The sequence below is a fragment of the Exophiala oligosperma genome (assembly GCF_000835515.1).
Source record: "Exophiala oligosperma strain CBS 72588 unplaced genomic scaffold supercont1.1, whole genome shotgun sequence".
Lineage (NCBI taxonomy): Eukaryota > Fungi > Ascomycota > Eurotiomycetes > Chaetothyriales > Herpotrichiellaceae > Exophiala > Exophiala oligosperma.
The window spans coordinates 3,657,481-3,681,514 of NW_015622818.1; the positions used below are offsets into that span (position 1 = coordinate 3,657,481).

Here is a 24,034-nt window from a genome sequence, read left to right on the forward strand (position 1 = left end):
CGTTTTTCATCTGAAACACCTTTTTCGGAACGGAGAGGAAAATGGGGGGTCCTCTGGGGGATTGTGAATGGATTCTCTGCAATCCTCATGACCTATAATGGAGCCGCTGAGAAGAAAGAACATGTCTGGTTGTACGCATACACTCGTTTGGAAGGGGAGATATATTTCGACGTGACGAATGAAAGCAATATAATTTCAAATTCAGTTTCTGTCCTGTCTCGTCACTAGTCTTGTCAGTATAAGAAGCTCACTTACCTACCTAGGTAGCTTAGAGAACATCAACCAGATCAGGTAAAGAGTTGTTCGCAAACTCATTGAGCAGGTTTTGAGCTTTTAGTCGAATGTGTTCTGTAGATGGCAAGGTAAGCCCCGTATTGTGATCGTCAACGAGGTCGCCCTCCTCATCAAGATCCATGGCGCAATACTCTTCAAAAGCAAGTTTGATCTCGCCGAGTACCTTGATAGACTCTAGTACTGCCATATTCTTGACCATGAACATCAATCTCGCTTCGTCAATGTTGTGTACTGCGTAAGCTTCTTGGTCACCGTGAATGTCGTCGAGACTTATTTCCTCGTAGTGGTATTCAGTGCTCTTCTCGTTGCGCATTTTGTGTTTGTACCGTATCTTGCTCATCAACTCGATGAACAATTGTACAACCCGAATCACTCCGACTTGGACGTTTCGTAGTTTTGCAAACCGACCGAGACCAAGGTGTGTGGATGGTTCCGTAGAGATCCTCGCCCCCGTGTTAAAGGAAGAAGAACAAGAAGAAGAAGGGTGCTTGGTTCCAACGGCATGCGTGTGGTCCACCAAACCTACGCTCGCCGTGGTGAACTGTGCGTAAGTCATGGTTTGTAGGTACGCGTGGAGTGTAAGGATGATCCAACCTTAACCTATTGATAGAGCAAAGGACCGGTGTTCCAGCACTTTCTCCTGGTTTAGAAGAGTGTAAGGTACAATCACCGCGAAGGTTGCTGAGAGATTCAACTTGATATGAAATCCACGTTCCTTTGCATGTTCTTTTGTAATTGGTGATAATGATACGATGTCTTTGATCGAGAAACCGAAAGCCATTGTCTCTTTCATACTCTTACTTTGGTCAGGAGTCATAGGGTACAATGAAGAATGAACAATGAACAATGAATCAGTGTCCCTTATTCAGAATCCTCTTCTCACAAAACAGTACATCCTTTGCTAAATCAAATGTAGTTACAATTTTGACTCGTGCCGAATCTGTAAATCATGTCTACTCAGATCATGTATACTCTTTTTCCCCATATTGCCGAGCATATTGTCAGTGTCTGCCAATAAACACCTGAGGACATGCTCCACACCCTGTTCACCACCGATGGCGAGACCGTACATGTACGGACGGCCAATACACACAGCCTTGGCACCCAACGCGAGCGCCTTGAGTACGTCAGCCCCCGTGCGAATACCACTGTCAAACAACAGTGTCAACTTGGACCGCTGGACGACCTCGTCAGCAGCAATATCAGCCAGAGCATCAAGTGACGCAATCGCTCCATCGCACTGTCGACCGCCGTGATTGGAAACTATGATGCCATCCATGCCATATTCGACGGCCTTGCGGGCATCTTCGACGGTCTGAATACCTTTGAGAACAATCGGACCGTCCCAGAGCTTCTTGAGAATCTCGAGATGTTGCCACTCTCGGTAGGTCCCAGAGTTCAAGACATCCAGCCAAGCCCGGGACTTTTGCAAGACATGAATGTTTGTCAAGACGCGAACGGCGCCGTACGCCGATCCAGGGCGTTTGAGCATTGTCCATAACTCGGCCAGCTTTTCACCGTAGTTTCGCTTGTCTTGTTTCAGAGATTCCTCGTACCGTCTATTGAAAACGGGGTCAGAATGTCCGATCTGACAGCCGTCGCCCCAAATGAATGGCAGGTACGAGGTGTCGAGGTCAGTCGGTCGCCAGGCAAGATTGAACGTGTCCAAGGTCACGACGAGGACCTTGTATCCATTGGCCTTGGCCCGGTTAAGAAGGCTGACGGTCACTTCTTCCCACTGCGGTCGTGGCCAGTAGAGCTGGTACCATCGGTTGCCGTCTCCGTTGGCCGCCGCGATTTGCTCGAGGGTTCTGGTTGCGGCGGAGGAGGTGATCATGGGCACACCGACCTTTTGACATGCTCTGGCCGTGGCCTCTTCTCCATCTCGGTGCATGATATTTTGAACGCCTACAGGTGCGACGAGGAGCGGACTATTATACCTTGTGCCGAATAGTTCAATGCTGACATCTCGTCTGGTGGCATTGACGAGCATACTCGGCTTGAGACGGTAGCGATCAAAGGCGGACAAGTTGGCGGCATTGGTCTGAGCGCTGCTGGCAGAGCCATAGACATAGCCAAAGTTAGAGGCTGGCACTTTTGCTCGTGCTAGAGATTCCCATTCTTGAGGTTTGGTTGAAAACAGTGGAGCACGCAATGAGCCGTAGACTTCACGTTGGTAGGAGGAGTACGCGTCCGGATCAGGCTCGGTATAGGGCTGGTTCCATTGTGAGGAATCACTTTTTGTATTGTTCGACATTATGAGATGATGAGTATTGTCAACACAAGAGGTGATAGCCAAGGCAGCCCGTATAGAGACACGTCAAAGATGCTGTATGGGGGAAATAGAAGCAAAAGTACGGAGTACATCCCGGGTACTCTGTATAACCGACAGATGGGAGAGCAACCGAGGTTCAAAACTCAAAGGTCAGGATGAAGTCGAGGCGTGAATCTGACTATTCCAATTCGGTGAGCACGGGAAATGGTTGTTCCGTACGCAATTGAGACACGACTACGAGTACTGCACGACAGAGTGGTGAGCACATAAAGCGTAGGTTGTATCGTAGATACCTTATTAGTATGGCGAGTAGATTTAGCGGCACATCATCATCTTGAAGATCACCGGAGGGAATTAGAGGAGCTGCAAGCATGAGTACTGCTCTAGATACGAGTACTAAATAGTATTCGAAAAAGTACCAATTTGAGCGTAGATCGAGACATTTACGTACACATTGCTGGAACCCTACGGTACGAGCACGAGTACTCAGCTGAGAAGTGCCCAGCTTATTTATACTACCTAGACTTGTAGCGGTGGTCGTGGTCCAAGCTGGAATTTGGTAGAGAAGCAAGTGTAGCTAAAAACTTATAGGCGCTATCAGGTGCTGAATCCACCTATAAGGGGCTCGCCTAAATTGAGCCTAGGCAAGCCTAATGTCTATCACCGACTAAGTGTAGATCCTCGCAAGTTGCCGCATCATCCATCGTTGATGACGTTGCAAGCCCAATGCTGGACGTGACGCAGGTTTCAAGACCACAACCAATCCAAGGTTTCTGACCTCATTTCTTTTCGACTCCAGGAGACCAACAACCTGCAGAGAAGTTCTTCTTCACCTTCTTCCTGTATTGCCCCCCATCTTCACCTACGAGGAATATCCTTCTCTTATCCTTAAACCCGATGCCTCTCTGACCGCCTACGACTCCCCGAGCTCCTGTGAATATGGCCCACAAGGTGTTACAGGACAACTTCGAAGTTGACTATGTCATTGTCCTCAGAGTCTCCTCTGATGACAAACAAGCCGGAGCAGCACAATTCCAAAAACTTATACGTGTCCTTGCCGAGACGGGCCTCACTACCGAAGTCCGTCGTGGTGATGAGACCTCCCTACTTGTCTTTGTGAAGGCGGCCGATGAACAAGCTTTCGCCGAAGTTGTATACAGATCCAGAATCAAGGATTGGCTCCATGGTATTCGACAAATCCAGCCTACGAAAGACCCGGCAGAGACACTCACCTCAGAGCCATTGACCCCTGCTGAAAGACTGCGGATGATCCACCACATGATCTGCTGTCCTGAGGAAGAAGGAGGAGCCGGAATTACTCCCAAACATGGTCAATGGAAGTCAGTTGAGGCTGTCTTCCCTCTTCATGACCATGTGAAGAACAAGAAATGGTTGGCCGAGTTCGCTCGCAAAACGTTTCTCACACCAGAGGACCTCGACGAAATCAGGAATTCCATGGGCGAGCAGGTATGTGTTTTGGGCTGCACAGTTACATACAGACTGACATGTTGCAGATTGGCTACTACTACGCTTTCCTCCAGTCATACTTCTCTTTCCTGATATTCCCTGCGGCGTTCGGGTTCTCCAGCTGGATATTGCTTGGAAACTTCTCAGCCATTTATGCTGTTGTCAACGGTCTGTGGTGTGTCGTCTTCGTGGAGTATTGGAAGCGACAAGAGCAGGAACTTGCCATACGATGGGATGTCAAGAACGTGTCTTCAATCGAGGACAAGAGAAGAGAGTTCGTCCCGGAGAAGACCATCACAGATTCCATCACTGGAGAAAAGATGGCATACTTCCCGGCAAAGAAACGACTCCAGCGCCAACTTCTGCAGATACCACTGGCAATCCTGTGTGTGGTGGCACTGGGTGCAATTATTTGCACTTGCTATGCTATTGAGATTTTCATCTCCGAAGTCTACGATGGCCCACTCAAGTCTGTTCTCGTCTTCCTACCGACCATCATCCTTACCCTACTGGTTCCTGCTGTCAGCAATTACCTCACCCAGTTCGCTGAACGGCTCACTTATTACGAAAACTACGAAACTCAAGATGCTCACGACAAGGCCATGATTTCCAAAGTCTTTGTCATCAACTTTATAACCTCATACCTGGCCATCTTCCTGACGTCGTTTGTGTACGTCCCTTTTGCCTCGCTGCTTGTTCCTTACCTCGACATTTTCAGCCTGACAGTCAAGCCTTTCGCACAAAACGAGAAACAAATGCAACCACCATCGCCTGCCCAGTTCACGATCAACCCTAACAGGATTCGAGATCAAATGATCTACTTTGCAGTGACTGCGCAAGTGGTCAACTTCGGTATGGAGACCGTCATGCCAATTCTTACGCAGAAAGGGACAAAGAAGTACAAGGAGATGCAATCTGCTCGAGCCGAGAAGAATGGCGGCACTGTTCCGTCGGTCTCTGCCAACGACCCGCCCGAGGAGAAAGACTTCTTGACTAGAGTTCGAGAGGAGGCTTCTCTTCCTGACTATGACGTGGCGACCGATCTTCGTGAGATGGTCATCCAGTTCGGATATTTGGCCCTCTTCTCAGTTATCTGGCCCCTAACTCCAGTCTCATACTTTATCAACAACTGGATCGAACTGAGAGGGGACACGTTCAAACTGACTGTGGAATGTCGACGACCCAATCCTGCACGCGCTGATTCGATTGGGCCTTGGCTTGATAGTCTGGAGTTCCTAGCCTGGTTGGGAAGCATCACTACTGCAGCCTTGGTCTATATGTTTAGCGGCGGGCAAGGACCAGACGGTCGTCCGCATGCCATATGCCTGTGGGCGCTTCTTTTGGGGGTATTTTGCTCGGAGCACATCTTCCTTGTGGTGCGAGTCATTGTGAGGTATGCCATTAGCAAAGTTGACAGTGCAGCAATGCGGAAAGAACGGAGTGAACGATTTATGGTACGCAAGAAATTTCTCGAGGACGCTGGTCTGGCCGATGTCATCAAGTACTCCTTGCCAAAGAGTCCATTGAAAGCGACATCTGGCGATCAAGCATTTGCAAACATTACAAGAGATAGCCTTGAGGAAGATGCCAGACGGGATAGTCTTAGGAGTACTACCGCTTCTGATCGATTCTGGAATCATCAACGCAGTTGGGCTGAAGCAGAAAAGGTTGGGTTGGGTATGATTGACCTCATGGATGTCAAGGATGGAACAGAAAAGAAGAGCCAGTGATCATTTTGAGTGGCGTTGGTTTGATGGATTGCTGGCAGCGGTGTGTTTTTGGTCCTCAAAAAAGAAACAAAGGTGGGGTCGACAGTACCGACAAGGGGGGCAGGGATGGTAGGATGGAAGCATTGAGGAAACAAAGGATTTGCAAGCTCAGATGAATCTCTGAAACGGTACGGAGTGCTTATGAGTAACGAAAATGACTATGGAGTGTCCGCGATTATGGGTTGCTGTTTACGACTCAACATTTGATGTTCTGTACTCGCACTGTAGATGAAGATTCGTTCGTGAGTACGCAGAAGTTGTGTACGATCTCTTGTCTTATCGCGATGCATGCAGTACAAAACCCTGGCCTCGGCTCGCTTATACTCGTGTGTCGTGCAAAGACAAGGATGAGGATCTAGATCCAATGCACTAGTCTCGATCGTCTGTTTTGGCGACGACGTCATCACTTGGACACCACTGACCACCTTTGAAGCTCCTTGAATCACTATTTTGGACCATGATCCACGCTCAGCTGGAGATTATGGTCAGGGATTCCAGGCCCAAGGATGATTGACGGTGACCAGGTTATTTTGGATCTCTTTTCTTTTGGGTCATCTATCTTGTATACATCTTGTATTTTTTTGTTATTCTACCGCTCCCTCCTCCGCATTGTGTCGCAAAGTCCACACCTGAACGTGTTTCTTTCCTCTGAGTCAATCTCTCTTTGGAAATAAAAATAATACGCGGTCCTGTGTACAAGGTAATCTCTCATCAGATCCGTCACAGCCATGGCGACCTCCTCATCCCATTCCGACAACACCAAAATAACAGACCAACAAAACCCGGAAGAAAAGGCCAATGATGAACTGTCTCAACATTACCGCTCGCAGTCGAGGTCGGCGTCGATCAAAATCACAAAACGTACCGACCTTTCAGTCTTGTACAGGGTCGTCCGGACCCTCATCAGACCCATCCGGCCCAGACTGGTCAAGATAGGCAACGACATGCCGGCCGGGAGTCAACGGTTGTCGGCGCCGAAACGGAGAGGGTGTGAGGCGATTGAGAGTCAGAGGGAGGGAGTGTGGGAGTATACATTTCGACACGTAGAAGCTTCTCAGATCCAAGCACGGTCGCAGTCACAATCGAACTCACGATCGCGGTCACACTTGGATAAGGACAACGTCATCAACATTGACCACGAGAAAGCCATTCGGACGACCGACTCATCAAGCACATCCCCCAACGCGACATCATCATCTCGAAAAAAACAAAAACATCGAATCTATTACTTCAGCGGAGGAGGGTTCCAATCGCCCCCGAGCGGTGGTCACTGGTTGTTTCTGGGTAAATTGGCCAAAGATTTACAAATGTCCTCGAGTGAAACCGACGCCACGGAATTCGAAGTGACACTGGTGGCTCAACCTTTGGCACCGGCCAGTCCGGCGCCAGACGCTCTGCCGGTGTTGAGGAGGTGGGTGACTTCGGTCCTTGACGATGCCGCTCGACAATCCGACACAGACAGCACAGTCACGGTGACACTTGCCGGAGACAGCTCAGGAGGAAACGTGGCGTTGAGTTTAGGAATGTGGGCCGTACAAGAACTTCCAGACCTCGCGAGGAACGCCTTGTCTTCGATTCTTGTCATTTCTCCTGCCGTCGATTTGAGGAACGTCAATGAAGAGATCAAAGTGGCCGACAAGTATGACCCGATCTTGACGATCGGGTTGACGGGTGACGTCGCGTGTGCTTGGGTTGGAAGTGTCGAGTCGAAAAGGAGGCCCAAAACAAACAGGACGATGACAAACACAAACAGAAACACAAAGACGGAGATGGACAAGGACACCGACACAGAAACGGAGGCGAAAAAGGGTGTCGGTATGAGGGAAATGAGTACGAGTGACCCGTCAGTCTCACCGTTATTGCATTCAGACCCGACATTTGAAAAACTCAGAGACAATCAAGTCTGTGTGCACGGCGTGGTGGGGACTCACGACGTCTTGGCCCCCGACGCGCTCGAAATGATGAGAAAGTGCGACAGGTTCGGCGTCCCCGGGGAATGGCTGGTGTGGGAGGGTCAGATGCACTGTTTCCCCCTCGCGGGGGTGGGTGACATCTTGGGCCTGAGGGAGGGCAAGGAGGCGAGGATGTGGATCGAGGACGTGTTGAAGAGGAACGTGGTTCGGTCCCGAGAGTCGACATGTGTCGTTTGACAACGCAAAAGACGTGGGTCGCAAAGAGGAGGAATATCTCGTACAAGTAGAAGCCGCGAAAGCAATATACCCGGGACGGCGAAGTGTAAGAGTATGGGTTATGGATATGGATATATATGGGTACGTTGATATATGGGAGGGTTCAATCGATCGACATTCTCGGGCTTTTTGGTATTCGTACAATTCTTCTCATGGTAATCACGAATTTAATCAATCACTTTATAGACTTTGGCTCATCGAGAATACCATTCTCTCCCAACGTCACAATGGCCTGTAACAACATCTTTCTCTCCTCATCTTGCTCCTGTTCCACCATGACTTGCCATAACCCCTTTCTTCGACCAGAACCCGATCCATCCACCGTTTGGGTTTTGTCACGTTTCGAGTTGCCATTGTTACCACCACCGCCGCCGCCACGTGCATGTTGAACATCGTGCGAATGCCGACAGTGTTTTCCGAATCTACAACGTCCATACTTTGCAAACGCCCTACACATTTCTGGTGCTGCAGGTTGAGACGTCGACGGCAATGTCGGTGGTCTCGAAGAGGCGTTGGAGAGAGCATGATGTTCTAGCGCCAGCCGTTTCGTGCTGAGAACTTCTGGACCCGAGTCTGCATCATCCGAGTCACTCCCAGACGCAGAGTCGGAGTTCCCGTCACTGTCCGAGTCTGAATCAGAATCAGAAGAATCAGAGCCAGAAGACGAAGTAGCATCCGAATCCGTCAGGTCTGAACTTGATGTGTCATCAGCGACTGGTGGCTTGACCTGATGGTTGTTTGTAATCGAAGAGCTAGGCTGCTGATGCTCTTCGGCAAGTCTCAACGCTTCCTCGGCCTTTGCTAGTCGTTCTTGGGCTTTGAGAGCCTTTGCACGTAACCTTTCCGCTTTTGTTTTGGCATGTCCCGCCGAGTCAGGCTGTTTTGTATCTTGTGTCCGCGCTTGTGACTGCGATTTCTTTGACTGGACTGATTCACGCTGTCGTCTTCGTGCTTCGAGGGCCTGCTCTCGTGCCTCACGCGCGGCTTGCATTTTTGCGGCCTTCTCCTCTTTCCACCGTCGCTTCTTCTCTTCGGCTTCCTTCTTCGCGGCGTCGACTTTGGCCTGAGTCGGGTATCGTTTCTTTCTCTCCGCTATCCAGGCCGCTATTTCAGCCGGCGTGCGCAGGATGATGTTGTGCCCACCATACTCGATCTCTAAGCCTGATGAAACTTTGTTTTGAACAGCCAGTCTTGCCTCTTCGCCCTCGTCGTCCTCCGGTTCGGAAGCAGGATCGACTTTCATCGGCGTCAGGCCAAGGAGGTTCTGTTTCTTCTGGGCATTTTCTACCTTGTGAGTCGGTGGCTGTGGCTGAGGCGCAGCTTGTGGTGCTGGTTTTCGTGGGAGGAGATGCTCGATGGAGGCGTTAAAACTCGGTACTGCCGGGGAGGCTGCAGATACCGGCCGGCCGGGTTGGTTGTTCGCAGGCTTGAAGGCAGTATTGTAATCTCTCTTTTGGGGACCATTCCATCCTCCTCCACGGTGAGACCCATGTTGTTGTTGTCTGTGATTGGAGTGGTATGGACCATGTGAGTGACCCCCTCCTCTCCCTCCTCGACCACCTCTCCCAAAACCTCTAGAGGATCCTCGATCAGATGAAAAGTTGTTGTTGCTCGGTCGGTTGACTGGTTCTGTGGCTCGCTTAGGCGGAGGAGGCGGAGGAGGTGGGAAGGAGAATGGTTGACCAGACATGTTATGGGATTGATTTCACAGCATTGTACCTAGGTGTGTCGCAAGATCAAGAATGTGCTCTTGATGATGAATGGCAGACGCCAGGATAGTTGCAACAAGTAGGGGAAATAGAACATGTCAAGAAATTTTGTTTACAGAACGACGTCAGAAAGAAAGTCTTGTGGGGTAAATAACGGCAGCCTCGTAGCCTCGCAGCCTGACCGGAGTTTATGCTACGAGTAGCCTATCAACCTGAAAGACAACGAGCAGGAGTACGTTTGACTATGTGAGTATGTGTGGGAATATACACAGCCATACCGTCCTATCAGTGCGAGTTCAAACCATTTCAAAGAAGACAAGATGGTTCATGAAATGCAAGAAGTATTTATTCGGCGCAAGGCTGTTAAAGCAGCATCTTATCTACATGGATTTTTGATTCTTCGTGTCCGTCCATTTTCGAGATATTCTATTAATAAAAGTAAAGTCGGTGCCGGGAAATCCGCCTGTGGTTTAGGCGCCCTTCGATTTCGGGCTGCAGCTTTTGACATCTATAATGCCACGCACACGACTTTAACACGGGAAGTGAGCAATAATGGGCGAATCTTATTAATGGGTGTCACTGTCCTCGTCCCGGAACCAAAACGGCCTTGGACTAATAGTTCTGCGCTCACAGATCCTGCTGGTGGGTTTTGTACGTCTTCAATGGCCGTCCAACAAGGTCTGATTGGATCTGCAATGCCAGAAACCGAGATCCAAACCGGGCCCATGGCGCTCCTCCACCGATAAACCAAACGCCAGGTTCTGTCTGGGGTCAGCACAGGAGTGTCCTCCAATGGAATTGCTTGCATATTGAAGAGACACTCACGTTTCATTTTCTTGAAGGCGCCGCGCAATTCGCCCTCCTGATCGATGCCCCAGAAGTTCTCCAGCTGGCTTTTCATCGAAGTACCCAGAATCTTGACCGCTTCTGGAAGCATGTTGGTGTGAAACCCCGTGCAAAATACAATGGCACCTGCTTCGAGTTCGCTTCCGTCGGCGAAGCGAAGACCAGTAGGAGTAAACTCGGTCACTGTCGCAGGGGACTTGACCTTGATCTGTGATTGTCGTGAGTGATCCAGAGCGACAACACGTTTCCACGGACAACAATGATAGAGGGAAGTGTCATCCACGAAGTAACAATGGAAAGGGATAAGTTTCAACAACATACCTGGCCAGCAACTATTTTGGCGCCGCCACCAACATCGGTATGATGGCCTCCGGCACCGTCACCAAAGGCACATTTGACCATGTCTCCAGATTTTTCGATGGCAAATCCAGCTTGCTCCAGTGCATTGAGCCGTTCAGGCTCTCGTGCCATGCGACCCTTGTAATACTCCACTCCGATGAGTCGAGAAATAGCAACTGGAAGAGAAATCGTTCTTCTGTCGGCAAACTCCAAGTCGCTGCTCGCCGTATAGTGTGCTGTTGAAGGCTGGAGTCAGCCTTTGCTATCAGTGAGCCAACATGACGCCGAGATCTGCATACCATCCATCAATTCTTTGTACCATTCTATCGGAAAGACCGCTGATCGAGGAGAATTATGCATTAGCCAATAAACACTCAGATGGGTATCATTCCACACAACAGAGACTCACGGGTCGGGCTGCGCTGAACTAATGTCACAGACGAGAGTCCAGCGTCGACCATGTCTTCAGCCACGTCGTGTGCTTCACAATGCAGTCAGCGAGATCAGGCCACTGTCGCAATGAGACGAAGACAGCGCACCTGTGTTTGCAGATCCTACCACCACTCCAACCTTTCCTTTCCAGGCACGTGCAGACCTGTAGTCGAAGGAATGCATCACTTCTCCTTTGAAGAGGTCCTGGAAATGGAGTTGTCAGCCATGTCAACCACCCGTGAGCGGCAAATTCCATACTCGGTTGGGCAATTTTGGCATGTTTGGAATCGCACCCAGTCCACCGATTGCCAGGACCAGATGCCGTGTACGGAATCTGATGGTATCTCCAAAGCTTTGGATATCCAGTGTCCAAAGGTTGTCTTCTGTCTCGTAAGACGCATTCTGGAGACTCGAAGAACACCTGACATCCTGGGATGCCACTCATCAGCGAAGTTACTCGTTTTGATCTCATTCCATGACTTACAAGACCATGACGTTTGACGTATTTCTTGTATAGCCGGACCAGGTCAAGACGACCAGGGAATTTGGCGTCTTCGGGTGCAAACAGGCGCCCAAGCGGGAAGTCTGAATATTCTTTCGTCGTGTGAACTGAACGATGCCAGATTTCGATCAGCTCCTATGGCACAGCGCAGGCATGAAGCTAGATATTGGCAAGAGGAAGAGAACTCACATCGAGCAGATTCATATCGATTCTTCCAGTTATCGCCGAGTTCAGGATTTCTCTCTATGACAACGACCTTGATTCCCATTGCGTGGAGACGGCCAGCGACGGCCAAACCAGAGAACCCGGCTCCAACGACGACAACTTGGAAATCATCGTCTTCGCTAGTAGTATGGTGAGACGAATCGCCGTTCGTGATGACGCCGTTCGTCTTCGTTTTTGGCGCTGCAGCCACGTCGGGATTGGGAAAGCCAATCAACTCCTCGAGGAGGGTGGTGAACATCCAGATCTTCCATTGCGAAGGGGAGGCGGGGTCGGGAACGAGGCCGACGAAGCCGGAGCACTTGGTCGCTGGGTCGCCACGACACTCGAATTCGTAAGCAGTCATGATCCATGAAGAACTGTCTCCGGCATGGACCACTTCTGCAGTGCCGGGGATTACTTTAAAGTTGCACGGCTGGTGAGTTCGAGACAGCTTGTTCCAGACTGACCATACGCGTTGCACACCATAAAAGGTCCGGAATGTCCCTGTCAGTGCGCATAGGTCTCTCCAGACAACGCCGTCGACGAGATCGGATTGGTTCTCGTGTAGGGTGTCCAGGAGCGCGACGCCCGCGGTGGCAACGGCATCTATGCCCACGTCATCTATGCCCACGTCATCTGGGAGTCGTGTGTGCGGTAGAGAAGCCGGTAAGGACTCGAAGAGGAGAGTGTTGGTGTCTTTGAGCGACACGATCTTTTCAGCTCCTAGAGAGCCCATACTGAGTGATGTGAGGCTGAGGCTGAGGCTGAGGTTTGTGTAGGCTCGTCAAAATGATGTGATGTGATGTGATGTGATTGCCAGGACAGGACTAGGATCGTATATCAGAATCTGGATCCTGCGAGTTATCGGGCCGAGTATATACATTACCTACTGACTGTCTTTTCGGGACAGACGTCTATATTATCCCCGGACTCTTACCACGCCTGGTTGTGGGTTGCAGGAGGGGGGGAGAGCAGCACAGGACAAATCGGATTTCGGTGGAGCAGTTGGTGTATACTCTACGTGCAAGGCTGGTACGACGACATCTGAACCCTTGGACTGGGGATGTCTTCCCTGGTCAGTCGGCACACACTGTGTACGAAGGCGGCAGCTCTCCCTCTCATATCCCGGACGGGGGCCGGACTGATCGACAGCACTCACAATCACACCTTGAAAAACGAAATGCTGTCCAATATCATCTTCCTCAGTTTTATCGTGACCGACACGAATAGCGCGGTTGGAAAGAGGGCTCGTCTATAATCACAGTCGTCTCCGGATTACCAACAAAGCATTACAAAGATTCCGTTGCTTGTACTGCGAATCCGGTCTAAATCATGGGCACCGAGAATGTTGCCACCATGTCGGACGGCGTGCAAATTCCATACCTCATCGACGGCAATCCAGAGCCCAATGCACCATTGATAGTGCTCTGCAATCCCAGTCTAGTCGATTATTCCTTCTGGGACGAGTTCCTGACTCTATTCCGCGCGAAACCCCAGAGCGAACCCTACCGCTTTCTACGATACAACAATCGCGGCCGAGTCCCCAACAACACCAACACTACAAATGCGCCACTGACGCTAGACCGCCTTACGGAAGATGTGGTCGCGATCCTGGACACCATAAACGTCGACAAAGCCATGGCCATGACAGGAATCAGCCTCGGAGGCTTGACCGTCGTCAACCTAGCTCGCAAGTATCCCGGCAGAGTAGGTGCCGTGATGCCTTGTGATTTCTTCCCGGAGAGTCCGCCGAGCAATCCGGCCGTTTGGAACAGTCGCCTCGATATAGCCAGGAAGGATCCTCTAAGCCCTCGAGATGCGGACGGCGTGCGCATTTGTGGCAGCGACTTGGCAAAGGTGACTGTCGAGCGGTGGCTGTCTCCTAAGAGCGTGAACGGCGGTTTGGAGAAATCCAAGATTGATGGGCTGGTAAAGATGGTGGAGGAGAACAGACTCGATGGCTTCGTTAGCATTGTCGAGGCTGTATCGTGTTATGATCTTCGGGAGGGACTGGCTGAGGCTACGATCCCGGCGGTTCTGGTGGCAGGAAGAGATGACGCGCCTGTGTTAGCGCCGATGAAGGACATGGCGGGTGTCTATGGTGATGGTGCTGGCGCCGAGTTCAAGATCATTGAGGATGCTGGTCATTTGCCGGTTGTAGATCAGCCGGAGGAGTTTGTTGGGATCTTTGCGGAGTTTTTGGAGGTGACTTTAGTCCAGTCGCAGTAGACAAATTCAACTGTGTTGCCGCAGAGAGATGGTGTTGCAGTGCGGTAGGAGTAAAGAGAGTAGTCAGAAATCCTGGCTCAAAGATATCAATTGCCCCTTTGGTCAGGGATCCATGAGCCCCCCCCCCCCCTGGTGATGGCCAACGCCGGAATCGCCGTTCTTGCTCGTTGAGAGTCAGGTCACGCCCAATGTCCACGGACAAGGCATGCTCGGTCTAGCATCATCACACTCGTACAACATCAAACCTCGATCTACTGTGGAATCTGCGAGTGGGCGGCACAAAAGTCAAACGACCACAACTGTGCTGATCCGAGCAACAAACATCGAGTACTCGGAAATGTGCGGTGACTCCTGTCGGCTCGGCGCGGAGGCGGAGGTACATGGGATGTTCCCGGACCCAGGCACTGCAACAATTGCTTTGTAGCTTCAAGTACACGGACGCTCTGGGTCGGATAGGCATGTCGGCAAGTCTGAGCTAAGTAGCTTCATCCGACTTCGGTTCCATGTCTGTTGCTGCGTTGCCTTGCATGAGAGTTCCACGACATGCTGAAAACGCCTTATCGTGTTGCTCAACCGACTGTTGGAACACTGAGCGTTGGGACAGAAGTGTTGGAGGCAGTCTCAGCAACGCCCGAGCTTGCCGTTACACTGACTAGGCCTTGATCATAAACTCCAGTCATACTATTCAGAGCCTGCTGGCATGTCTCAACCCGCTCGCAATGTCGGCGTGATAGGTGCAGGTGCAATGGGGTTCGCACTCATCGAACGACTAATCAAGCGAGATTTCAGTGTGTGGGTCTTCGACCCTTCGCCTGACGCACGCAAGCGATCTTCTGATGCTGGCGCCTTATGTGAGGACTCCGCAGAGGCTGTCTTTGAAAAAGGGATCCCTGTCATCACTTGCGTGGCGTCTCCAATTGCCTTCAAGAAAACGGTTGAGGCTGCTCTTGCGAAACCCGTACACAATGGCGCCGCTCCCATTATCGAAGCAAGTACAATCGACACCGCACTCAAAATGGAGGCGAGGGCGCAGTTGGCTCAGGTTGGTCGCACCTTGCTCGATTGTCCGGTCAGCGGCACGAGCTTACAGGCTCGCAATGGCGATATTATTGTGTTCGCCAGTGGTGATGAGGACGCCTTGTCTGTTTGCGATCCTATCATTTCAGCAATTGCACGCAAAACGGTACGGGCGGGCAAATTTGGGTCGGGAATGAGGCTGAAGCTACTGGCGAATCATTTGGTGGCACTGAATTCCATGGCCGCTGCAGAAGTACTTGTGCTCGCGCGAAAGGCCGGCCTGGCTCCGGAAATGGCGCTGGAAGTCTTGACTCAGAGCGCAGGGAATTCGCGAATGCTCGAGGTGCGTGGGAAGATGATGATTGCTCATGACTATCTCCCAGCAACGGGCAGCATCGACCTGATTGTCAAGGACGGTGATATGATTCAGAATTTGGCCCGAGAGGTTGGATGCACGCTACCTCTGTTCAGTCGAGCACATTCGCTTTACCACTCGGCGCAGGATGAAGGACTGGGGGCACATGATATTGGAGGAATCCATGGATACCTTCTCGGGCTCAACAGTGAGCCATAATCTATTGGTGATGCTGAGGATGTTTACATTCTGTTGTTCACTTTCCTCGTCCATGGATGAACGGATCTCAAGGAGTTGTATGCAGGAGCACACAACGTGGTACAACCGGTAGAAATGTATGAACTCAAACATATCAAGTACAGGCTGGAGTATCAGACCGAGCGGAGATCAGTGGGTTCCGCGGGTGCTTTGACGGGGAAAGAGGCTTCGGGATGAGGTTGGGGTCTGTAGAGGTTAGGGTCGGCTTGTGTCATCCCGAAGCTGGCATAAGTATGCAATTTATTTCTTGTCATAGAGTTGTAGTTTAGAAATAGCCAGCAAGATCAGATAAAACTCCCATCTTCCAACGAGCCAGATGACTTGAATGGTGAAGCCAAACCCCTCAGGACACTGCAACATGATTCCAGCTCTGCGATATTACGGTCCTAAACAGCTCCGAGTCGAGTCTGTGCCTCCAGTGTCAGTATAGTACTCTCTCCTGTTGTTGCATCCCAGGACGAATGATCAACTTGTGGCGTTGCGTAGGCTATGTGGTCGGCGCGAAGTCCGCATCAGGGTTGCCTACTGCGGTATCTGTGGTTCTGATGTCCACGAATATGAGCATGGCCCAATCTTCATTCCGCCGGCCGGCGCACGCAACCCTCATACGGGCCTCGAACTACCCGTGACCATGGGTCATGAGTTTTCCGGTACTATCACGGAAATCGGCTCGGGTGTCACGAACCTTTTCATCGGCCAGAATGTCGTCGTCGACCCGGTCGTCCATGATCGCCATTATGGACTTCCCGCATGTGAGGCATGCCGCAACGGTGTGTACAACGTTTGTCAACGTTCTGCAGTTTGTGGGTTGGCCCATCCCGGCGGGGGTTTGGCACAGGAAACTGTTGTTCGGGCCAGTCTGTGCATCCCTTTGCCAAACTCGTTGTCATTGAAGACAGGCGCACTTGTTCAGCCCCTTACCATCGCGTGGCACGCCATTCGAATTTCCGGGTTCAAAACTGGTAATCGGGCCCTCGTGTGCGGCGCTGGCCCTGTAGGACTTGCTATTCTTGTCCTGCTGCGTACGTGGGGTGCACGTACAATCATTGTCAGCGAAGTGGCCGAAGCCCGCATTCGGCAGGCTGAAATGTTTGGTGCCGACTTGGTCGTCAATCCAAGTAATGCACCGGAGATACTCGAAACTACCAACGTAGCCGAGTTGGTACGAGCAGCCGTGGAAGAAGTGACCTCTGGGACAATGGTAGACGTCGCTTTCATGGCGGCCAGCCACCAATCAGTGCTAGACGCGGCGGTCGCGTCCACAAGGATAGGCGGGACGATACTCAATGCTGCTGTCCATGCAACACCGCTCCAAATCCAACTCAATGACCTTACCTTCTCGGAGAAACGGCTGCTCAGCAGCATGCGCGCCACCGATGAAGACTGGAAGGGTGTCTTGGAGGCGCTGGACCAGGGCCTGGTACCAGATGTGGATGCTATGATTACCTCGATTGTGCCTCTGAGCAAGGCCATCGATGGTGCTTTCCTCGAGTTGATCAACAACACTTCGGCGCATGTGAAGATACTGGTCGAGCCAGATCAGTAGGTCACCGACGGCAAATAGCAGCTCGAGCCAGAAACCCTCCGCCGTAGTTATTTCTACACATATCACGTGGTAATCCGGCTGACTTGCCGTGACTTGCCCAACTTACCCTATGTAGTTAGTTCCTTCCCAAAAGGCGGAATTTAAGTCTCTAAACTATTGTATCAAGGTAGCTAAGTGCCTAAGTCAAGGTAAGTCTGGGGAACACTGCAGGCCACCGATACCAACTTCCTGTCACTTTACCTCTCCCACCGTCTCCCCCGGTACATATCTGAACCTACGCCGTGATCCCGACATCATGTCACCTCATACTTGCGACATCTGCAACTCTAGTTTCCAACGTGCTGAGCATCTTGCTCGGCATAAGTTGTCTCACGGTGCCCATCGGCCCTTCGAGTGCACCAAATGCAATCTTGCGTTCTCTCGACGGTAAGCAAACCTTCCAGATCTTTTCAGTTCTGTGAGGAATCTGCTCATCTGTGAGTCTCGGCTGGCTTAAGAGACACGTTGCAAAGACATATGCGTGTTCACGACATGGGGCCGACCGTATCCCACGGCTCGTCAGGAAGGGCGAAGCGCGCCTGCCAGAAATGCTCGCAAACCAAACTACGCTGTGACGGCGACAACCCTTGCAGCCGCTGTTCGTCCAAAGGCTACATATGCTTATACAATCCCTCCAGGAAAGCCCCCAGGGTATGCCGCCTTTCTGAGCCACAACAAGTTATCCTCATCTAACATGTCAGCAGCGGGCAATCGACCAAGAACCCCGGAACGACCAAGAGCAAATTTCTGTCCCTCCCATCAGGGGCCCTTCGGTTCTCTCAGGAGACCACATGAGAGCGATAGGGTCTGGGCAAGATGATGAGGAAGTAAACAACAGCGCGATCCAGAATTCGTTCAACATGTTTCCCCCTGATCAAAGCTTGAGTCCCTTTAATATGGACACAAACAACTGTGTGTCGGCCTCCTCGACGACACAGCGACGGAGCGATATACCGCCTCCAATACCCAGCGACAACAGCCATCAAAATGACATGCAGCAGTTTGGGGAGTCGCTGTCACAAAACACAACCTTTGACTTCCAAACCTATGACTCCACCGCATTTGGTGCTGCTGTGCCTCATCTTGCATTCTGGGAAGATCCTGCGTTCATGGCTCCACTTTACCTCGACCCTTGCGTTGATGGCGAAGACTCACTGGTGATGGATCTGCCCAACGACGAACAATCAAATCTGGCACCAGCGGATGGACAGACGGGTGACGACTCTGAGTCGGACCAGGCGCCCATGCCCAGCTTCCTCGGAGCACGGCAAAGTCCAGAGCCACAGCACGGACAGGCTCTTCGTCTTACAGAATTCCTTGCCAATGTGTGGCCAGATCAAGGTCGCAGGCGTGATTGGGCTGGGAAAACCATGTTTTCCGACAATCGTTCTGGAGAAACACTCTATCCACCACCCCTTATGGGCACATTTTCGCCTATCCTGTCTTCCACGGCAAATCACCAGATATGGGAGGCAGAAAATCTGGTTCATGTCAAGCCTCTCCCTATGGGAATCTATACTCATATTGTTGCACGTTTCAAGGAATTCAACAGCACCTCTAACCAATACAATCAATTTGCAGCGGGCGACTTTCCGTCGATTGCCGCGTGCAATGCTTTTATGCAGCTCTTCTTCGAGCACTTCAACCAGCTCCTTCCGATAATCCACCAAGCCAGTTTCGATCCCGCTCAAGAAGCGTGGTTACTGGTTCTGTCGGTGATGGCGATTGGTTCTCGGTATTCCCAACAATCTGTTGCAGTAGAATGCGCGGACATCCTTCAAGAGTTTGTTCATCGAGCTTTCCAAGCGACGGTAAGCCTTTCATTCCTCCTTGACTCCTATAAACTAATGCCACTTTAGATTGCAAAACACTATGACTCCACGTGTGAGCCATGGCTAGCACAGAGCGGGCTTCTCAATCAGATTGGTATGCAGTTCTCGGCCGACCTCAGATTGACAGAAGTCGGTCAATCCAATCGCAGTCTAGTCACGTCAATATGTCGCAAGGTAAATTGCTTCAAGGAGGCAGATCGGAGCATCGATACCTTGAGAAGTCTTCCAAAAGAAGAGGCATGGAAGATATGGGCGCATAGAGAGAGCATGTCTCGGCTAGCATATGCTGTATGGGTAAGTTTCAAGATTTCTGTGTTATCATCTCAGCACGCTCAGGATTGCGTCCCCCCCCCCCCAATGTGATGTCCAAACTAATCTTGTCTTGCAAATTCAGTTTGTTGATGGGCAGTACGCCTTGTACCATGACTTGACGCCTATATTTCCCACCGAATTACTCAGGGTGCAGCTCCCGTGCCCGGAAAGTTTATGGCGTGCGCCGAGCGCGACAACCTGGAGGAATATTCTCAAGCAGAATGGCAAGTTTGCTGAACCTGAACCTGAACCTGAGCCTGAGCCTGAAGTGGCATAGCTGATTATGATTCTCACGGAACAGACATATACCAGCCACTGAACATCAGACAGGAGCTGACCTACCTTTACAAAACCGGCTCTCGACGACACGGACTCGGTGATTTCGCTATTCTCCTCCTGCTTATGGGGGTCTTTAGAGGTGCTCTGCAGCTACGACTTAGCTACCAAGAAAGTCTTTACCTGCAAGCCGGTGGCACTCTGGGTGATTCTCCACACAGTTCATCAGGCCCATTGCCGAAAAACTTCCCTGGGTCCAGCAAAGCAATGCAGTATCTACAAATCCTGTGCCCAGAGGACGACTCCAGGCACGGGCGCTCATTACTCAAAACAATCACTTTCCATCATTATCATATCATTGGTGTTCTTCTGGGCTTGAGCCTTGGGGAACTATTCTGCTATTGTGGCTTTCGTGTTACGAAAGAAGAGGTGTTCCGATGTCGAACTCGCCTCCACTCCTGGATACAGCAACGCGGCATCGAGGCCCGTCAAGTGGCAATGCATGCTGGCCGTCTCTTTGGATACATACGCCAATCAAGCATGTTTGGATACTATGAAGGGCGAGCTTTTGTCATAGCTTGTCAAAGCCTCTGGATCTTTAGCGAGTTGAGCAACATTACTCTCCCGTCAAACAACGAGCCCCATAACACCGAAACTCTGACTGTGCGCCTTGATCAGAGCTTAAGCCCTGAAGATGAGCAGGCTTGGATACTGAATGGTGCACACACTCGTCCCTACTTGGCAGGAGTAGGCTGCATTTTGGGTCCAGACGGAGTTTCACGACTCATTCGTGAAGGATCTCGAGTTCTTGTCGCCGCACGCACATGGGGCTTTGCTCCAGTGTTGGGGAGAGCGTTGGAAATATGGCACAGATTGCAAACGCGGCCAGAGACGAGCTCATGAAGCATAAGGTTGTCAATTCTTGTGACAAAGAATTTCAGATAGCCGAGATCTTGAAGACACACTCGAGTGGAACATTCAGCAGGTGCAAACACGGTCCGCGCATATGCGGACAGGGCAACGATACGAGCGTGTACATCTTGAAGAAATCGATTTGCCATCTATTATGCCAGCCACCGCTCTCACAACGTTCCCCTTTCCCCGAAATGAGAGAATTTGGGGAGAAGTGCGGACGAAGTCCCACAGACGGCGGTCGACGGAGTACTGAAGTCTACCCTCGACCTCAGCCAATCAAAACACGTCTTACGGGGCCGAAGCATGCTGATTGGGCATATCGTATGACCGTATGTGCCCCGACACTCCCCAGCAGGGCGTTCGCATTCTTTCAAACCAGCTCACGTACCCAACTGGTACGACGAACGGAGGAGCCGGTGCACGTCTTTGTACATTAAAGCAAAGTTCTGCAGGAGCAGCGCGACTTCAGCCACATATTCCAGACACAATTTTATCGCGAGTTATTGTGAGACTGAATATGTGTTACATGTTCTAGAATAATGGCACAATCTTTGACAAAGCTTTGGGAGCCTTGGGATGGCAACTCGACTCAAATCGATCGATTTAGATGTCTCGCAAACAAGAGGCATAGCCTGCATCTCGGTGAGTCGGAATGTCTCTTCTAAAGTCCTTCAACCCGTCACTCACGCATGCTGAACTGTTGTAGGTGACTATCACCATCTTTGGAGATGGTCTACCACGAATCTAAATGATTTTTGGATGCTTGTCTGGGAGTTTACAAAAGTGAAGGCGTCACGACATCCATCATTTGCCATTGCGGCAACCGAAGCATCCACGCTTTATCCTCCACCGACTTGGTTTCCGGGAGCACAACTAAATATTGCACAAAACATCCTGGAGACTCCACATGTCGACCAACACGACTCAGAGAAGCCTGTACTCACTGGAATCCGCGAAGCTGTTGGCGAGATTGAACATGTTACGCTCCCCCAACTGCGTGATCGTATTGGGACGCTTGCGAATGCCCTAACACGAATCGGTGTCGGCAAGTCCGATCGTGTTGCATGTATTGGAGCCAACAGCATCGACACTTACACGATACTCATGGCCACTGCGGCAGTCGGCGCCATATTTACTTGTTGTTCTCCTGAGTTGGGTGAGCAAGGTATTTTGGACCGTTTCATCCAAGTTTCGCCGAAGATTTTGTTTGCCGACGACTGGTCCCTGTACAATGGCAAGCGTATTTCTTGTCGGGCCAAAGTCCAGTCAGTGGCGGGAATCCTGAAACAAAAGGCCCAGTTACGGGCTTTGGTTTTTGTTCCACGCTTCAATGACTCCTTCCCGGATCAAAGCCGCGAGGGAATCCACAGTCTCAGCACGTTCACCGCGGGGGTGTCCAAGAAGCTAAACTTCGTGCCCTTGAACTTTTCTCATCCATTTATCATTGTCTATTCTTCCGGCACCACTGGACAGCCCAAATGCCTCGTTCACTCTCAAGGTGGTGTGCTTATCAAGCACAAATTGGAACAGATATTGTGCATGGATATGAAAAAAGATAGTGTCTATCTGCAGTATTCCTCGGTGCGTATGCTTTGCGGAGATCTTGGTTGCCTTGACTGATCTGAGTTGCAACAGACTAATTGGTTTATGCATATTTACGCTCTGCTTGGTCTGCTGAGCGGCGCAAGATCCATCTTGTATGATGGTTCTCCTTTCCAGCCAACCGTCCGTCGTCTCTTGATGATATTAGAAGACGAAAGCGTCACTCACTTTGGTATCAGTCCACAATACCTTAGCCTCCTCGAGCAAGCAGGTGTCAAGAGAGAAGACGTGGCGAGTCTGAAGAAACTGAGAACCATCACGAGCACAGGATCTGTCCTGCATGAATCTCAGTTCCATTGGGTCTACAGAACCTTCGGTTCCGTACACCTGATGAGTATGTCTGGTGGTACAGATATTGCAGGCGCATGTAAGTCAATTTACACGTTCGTAGAGTCTCGAGCTAATGAATTGCTGCGATAGTCGTGGGTGGTGCATCGACTTTACCTGTGTACGCTGGCTGGTGTCAGGCTCGAACCTTGGGCATGAAAGTCGAGGTTTATTCTGAAGAAGGCAAAGTCATTGATTCCACCGGTAACCCTGGAGAACTGGTGTGCACGGCACCCTTCCCATCAGAGCCTGTTTTCTTCTGGGGAGATCCAGAGGGAAACCGTTACCGTGCTTCGTACTTTGAGAAGTATCCAGGCAAGCCATGTCCAGGCCCTTTGGAAGACAGCTGACGGCTAATCAGTGACAGGTAAATGGTGCCAGGGAGACTTCATCCGCCTAGATCCCAACACACAGGGAATCATGTTCCTAGGCCGCAGCGACGGTGTTCTAAACCCCTCCGGTAATATACGATACCGCTCGACATAGCTATGCCACTCACTCGCTAACAATGAAATAGGAGTACGTTTTGGCAGCGCAGAAATCTACAACTGTCTAGCTGCATTCCATCAAATCGAAGACAGCCTATGCGTGGGACGTAAGAGGCCATCTGATCGCGATGAGCAGGTCTTGTTGTTTGTGAAGATGGTCCAAGGACACCGATTCGACCAGCAGCTGAAGACAGCCATCGAGGTCCACATCCGCCGGACACTCAGTGCGAGACACGTCCCTCGACTGATATGTGAGACTCGAGCTATACCAATGACCGCCACGGGCAAGAAGACTGAGGTTCCGGTGAAGAAGATAGTGTCTGGCCAAAAGATTACTCCGAGCTCTACCATCGCCAATCCCGATTGCTTGCAATGGTATGAACAGTTTGCGAGGCCCGATGATCTGGGCAGCTTGAAGCAGACTGCAAAGCTGTGATGTGCTATGATCAGGACGATGGAGGTGGAAATATTCAAATAGCACTTGTGTTGGGTTGTGTAATAATCAAAGATGCCAATATATGAGACTGATACTCTGCAATGAGTGAGTCGTCGTTATGTTGTTTGTAATGCCCGAGACCATTTCCGTCTCTCTAGTCTCATGATTTGAACCTCCTCATATCCTAAAAAGAGAGAACTAGACAAGGCCTTGAAATCATCAAGATACAGTGGCGAAGAATTTTACGCACCAGTCAGTGTTTTCGCAAACAACACTGAACAAAGCTTAGAGAGACAAAATCATTTGCACTGTTAAATCGTTGTTCTCTTCCCTCCTACTTTTTGGCGGTGATTGTTGTGGCAGAGTATAGATGCAC

General features: G+C 50.8%; 10 protein-coding genes across 10 annotated transcripts; 7 read left to right on the forward strand and 3 right to left on the reverse strand.

The window, feature by feature from the left end:
• Positions 1-1,088: 1,088 nt before the first annotated feature.
• Positions 1,089-2,673, reverse strand: PV06_01247 (uncharacterized protein). The gene has a single exon (XM_016401843.1). It carries the CDS (start codon positions 2,549-2,551, stop codon positions 1,211-1,213), a length of 1,341 nt encoding a protein of 446 aa, XP_016268896.1. The 5' UTR covers positions 2,552-2,673; the 3' UTR covers positions 1,089-1,210.
• A 694-nt stretch (positions 2,674-3,367) lies between these two features.
• PV06_01248 (uncharacterized protein) lies at positions 3,368-6,139 on the forward strand. The gene is made up of 2 exons (XM_016401844.1): positions 3,368-4,036; positions 4,084-6,139. Exons 1-2 carry the CDS (start codon positions 3,509-3,511, stop codon positions 5,764-5,766), a joined length of 2,211 nt encoding a protein of 736 aa, XP_016268897.1. The 5' UTR covers positions 3,368-3,508; the 3' UTR covers positions 5,767-6,139.
• Positions 6,140-6,248: 109 nt separating this feature from the next.
• Positions 6,249-8,213, forward strand: PV06_01249 (uncharacterized protein). Its single transcript, XM_016401845.1, has one exon. The coding sequence runs from the start codon at positions 6,534-6,536 to the stop codon at positions 7,953-7,955; it is 1,422 nt and encodes a 473-aa protein (XP_016268898.1). The 5' UTR covers positions 6,249-6,533; the 3' UTR covers positions 7,956-8,213.
• Positions 8,170-9,798, reverse strand: PV06_01250 (uncharacterized protein; the record flags this gene model as incomplete). Its single annotated transcript, XM_016401846.1, has 1 exon — positions 8,170-9,798. Exon 1 carries the CDS (start codon positions 9,682-9,684, stop codon positions 8,170-8,172), a length of 1,515 nt encoding a protein of 504 aa, XP_016268899.1. The 5' UTR covers positions 9,685-9,798.
• A 532-nt stretch (positions 9,799-10,330) lies between these two features.
• PV06_01251 (uncharacterized protein) lies at positions 10,331-12,762 on the reverse strand (the record flags this gene model as incomplete). The annotated part of the gene is made up of 9 exons (XM_016401847.1): positions 10,331-10,464; positions 10,529-10,757; positions 10,871-11,124; positions 11,188-11,226; positions 11,298-11,369; positions 11,428-11,524; positions 11,579-11,749; positions 11,805-11,929; positions 12,012-12,762. 9 exons carry the CDS (start codon positions 12,760-12,762, stop codon positions 10,331-10,333), a joined length of 1,872 nt encoding a protein of 623 aa, XP_016268900.1.
• A 187-nt stretch (positions 12,763-12,949) lies between these two features.
• Positions 12,950-14,255, forward strand: PV06_01252 (uncharacterized protein; the record flags this gene model as incomplete). The annotated part of the gene is made up of 1 exon (XM_016401848.1): positions 12,950-14,255. Exon 1 carries the CDS (start codon positions 13,359-13,361, stop codon positions 14,253-14,255), a length of 897 nt encoding a protein of 298 aa, XP_016268901.1. The 5' UTR covers positions 12,950-13,358.
• Positions 14,256-14,955: 700 nt separating this feature from the next.
• Positions 14,956-15,846, forward strand: PV06_01253 (uncharacterized protein; the record flags this gene model as incomplete). The annotated part of the gene is made up of 1 exon (XM_016401849.1): positions 14,956-15,846. One exon carries the CDS (start codon positions 14,956-14,958, stop codon positions 15,844-15,846), a length of 891 nt encoding a protein of 296 aa, XP_016268902.1.
• Positions 15,847-16,243: 397 nt separating this feature from the next.
• Positions 16,244-17,431, forward strand: PV06_01254 (uncharacterized protein; the record flags this gene model as incomplete). Its single annotated transcript, XM_016401850.1, has 2 exons — positions 16,244-16,305; positions 16,372-17,431. The coding sequence occupies 2 exons, from the start codon at positions 16,244-16,246 to the stop codon at positions 17,429-17,431; spliced, it is 1,122 nt and encodes a 373-aa protein (XP_016268903.1).
• Positions 17,432-18,261: 830 nt separating this feature from the next.
• On the forward strand, positions 18,262-19,891 carry PV06_01255 (uncharacterized protein; the record flags this gene model as incomplete). Its single annotated transcript, XM_016401851.1, has 3 exons — positions 18,262-19,281; positions 19,330-19,596; positions 19,697-19,891. The coding sequence occupies 3 exons, from the start codon at positions 18,262-18,264 to the stop codon at positions 19,889-19,891; spliced, it is 1,482 nt and encodes a 493-aa protein (XP_016268904.1).
• A 1,673-nt stretch (positions 19,892-21,564) lies between these two features.
• PV06_01256 (acetoacetate-CoA ligase) lies at positions 21,565-23,745 on the forward strand (the record flags this gene model as incomplete). Its single annotated transcript, XM_016401852.1, has 5 exons — positions 21,565-22,386; positions 22,441-22,774; positions 22,828-23,049; positions 23,102-23,194; positions 23,252-23,745. 5 exons carry the CDS (start codon positions 21,565-21,567, stop codon positions 23,656-23,658), a joined length of 1,878 nt encoding a protein of 625 aa, XP_016268905.1. The 3' UTR covers positions 23,659-23,745.
• Between the last annotated feature and the right edge of the window lie 289 nt (positions 23,746-24,034).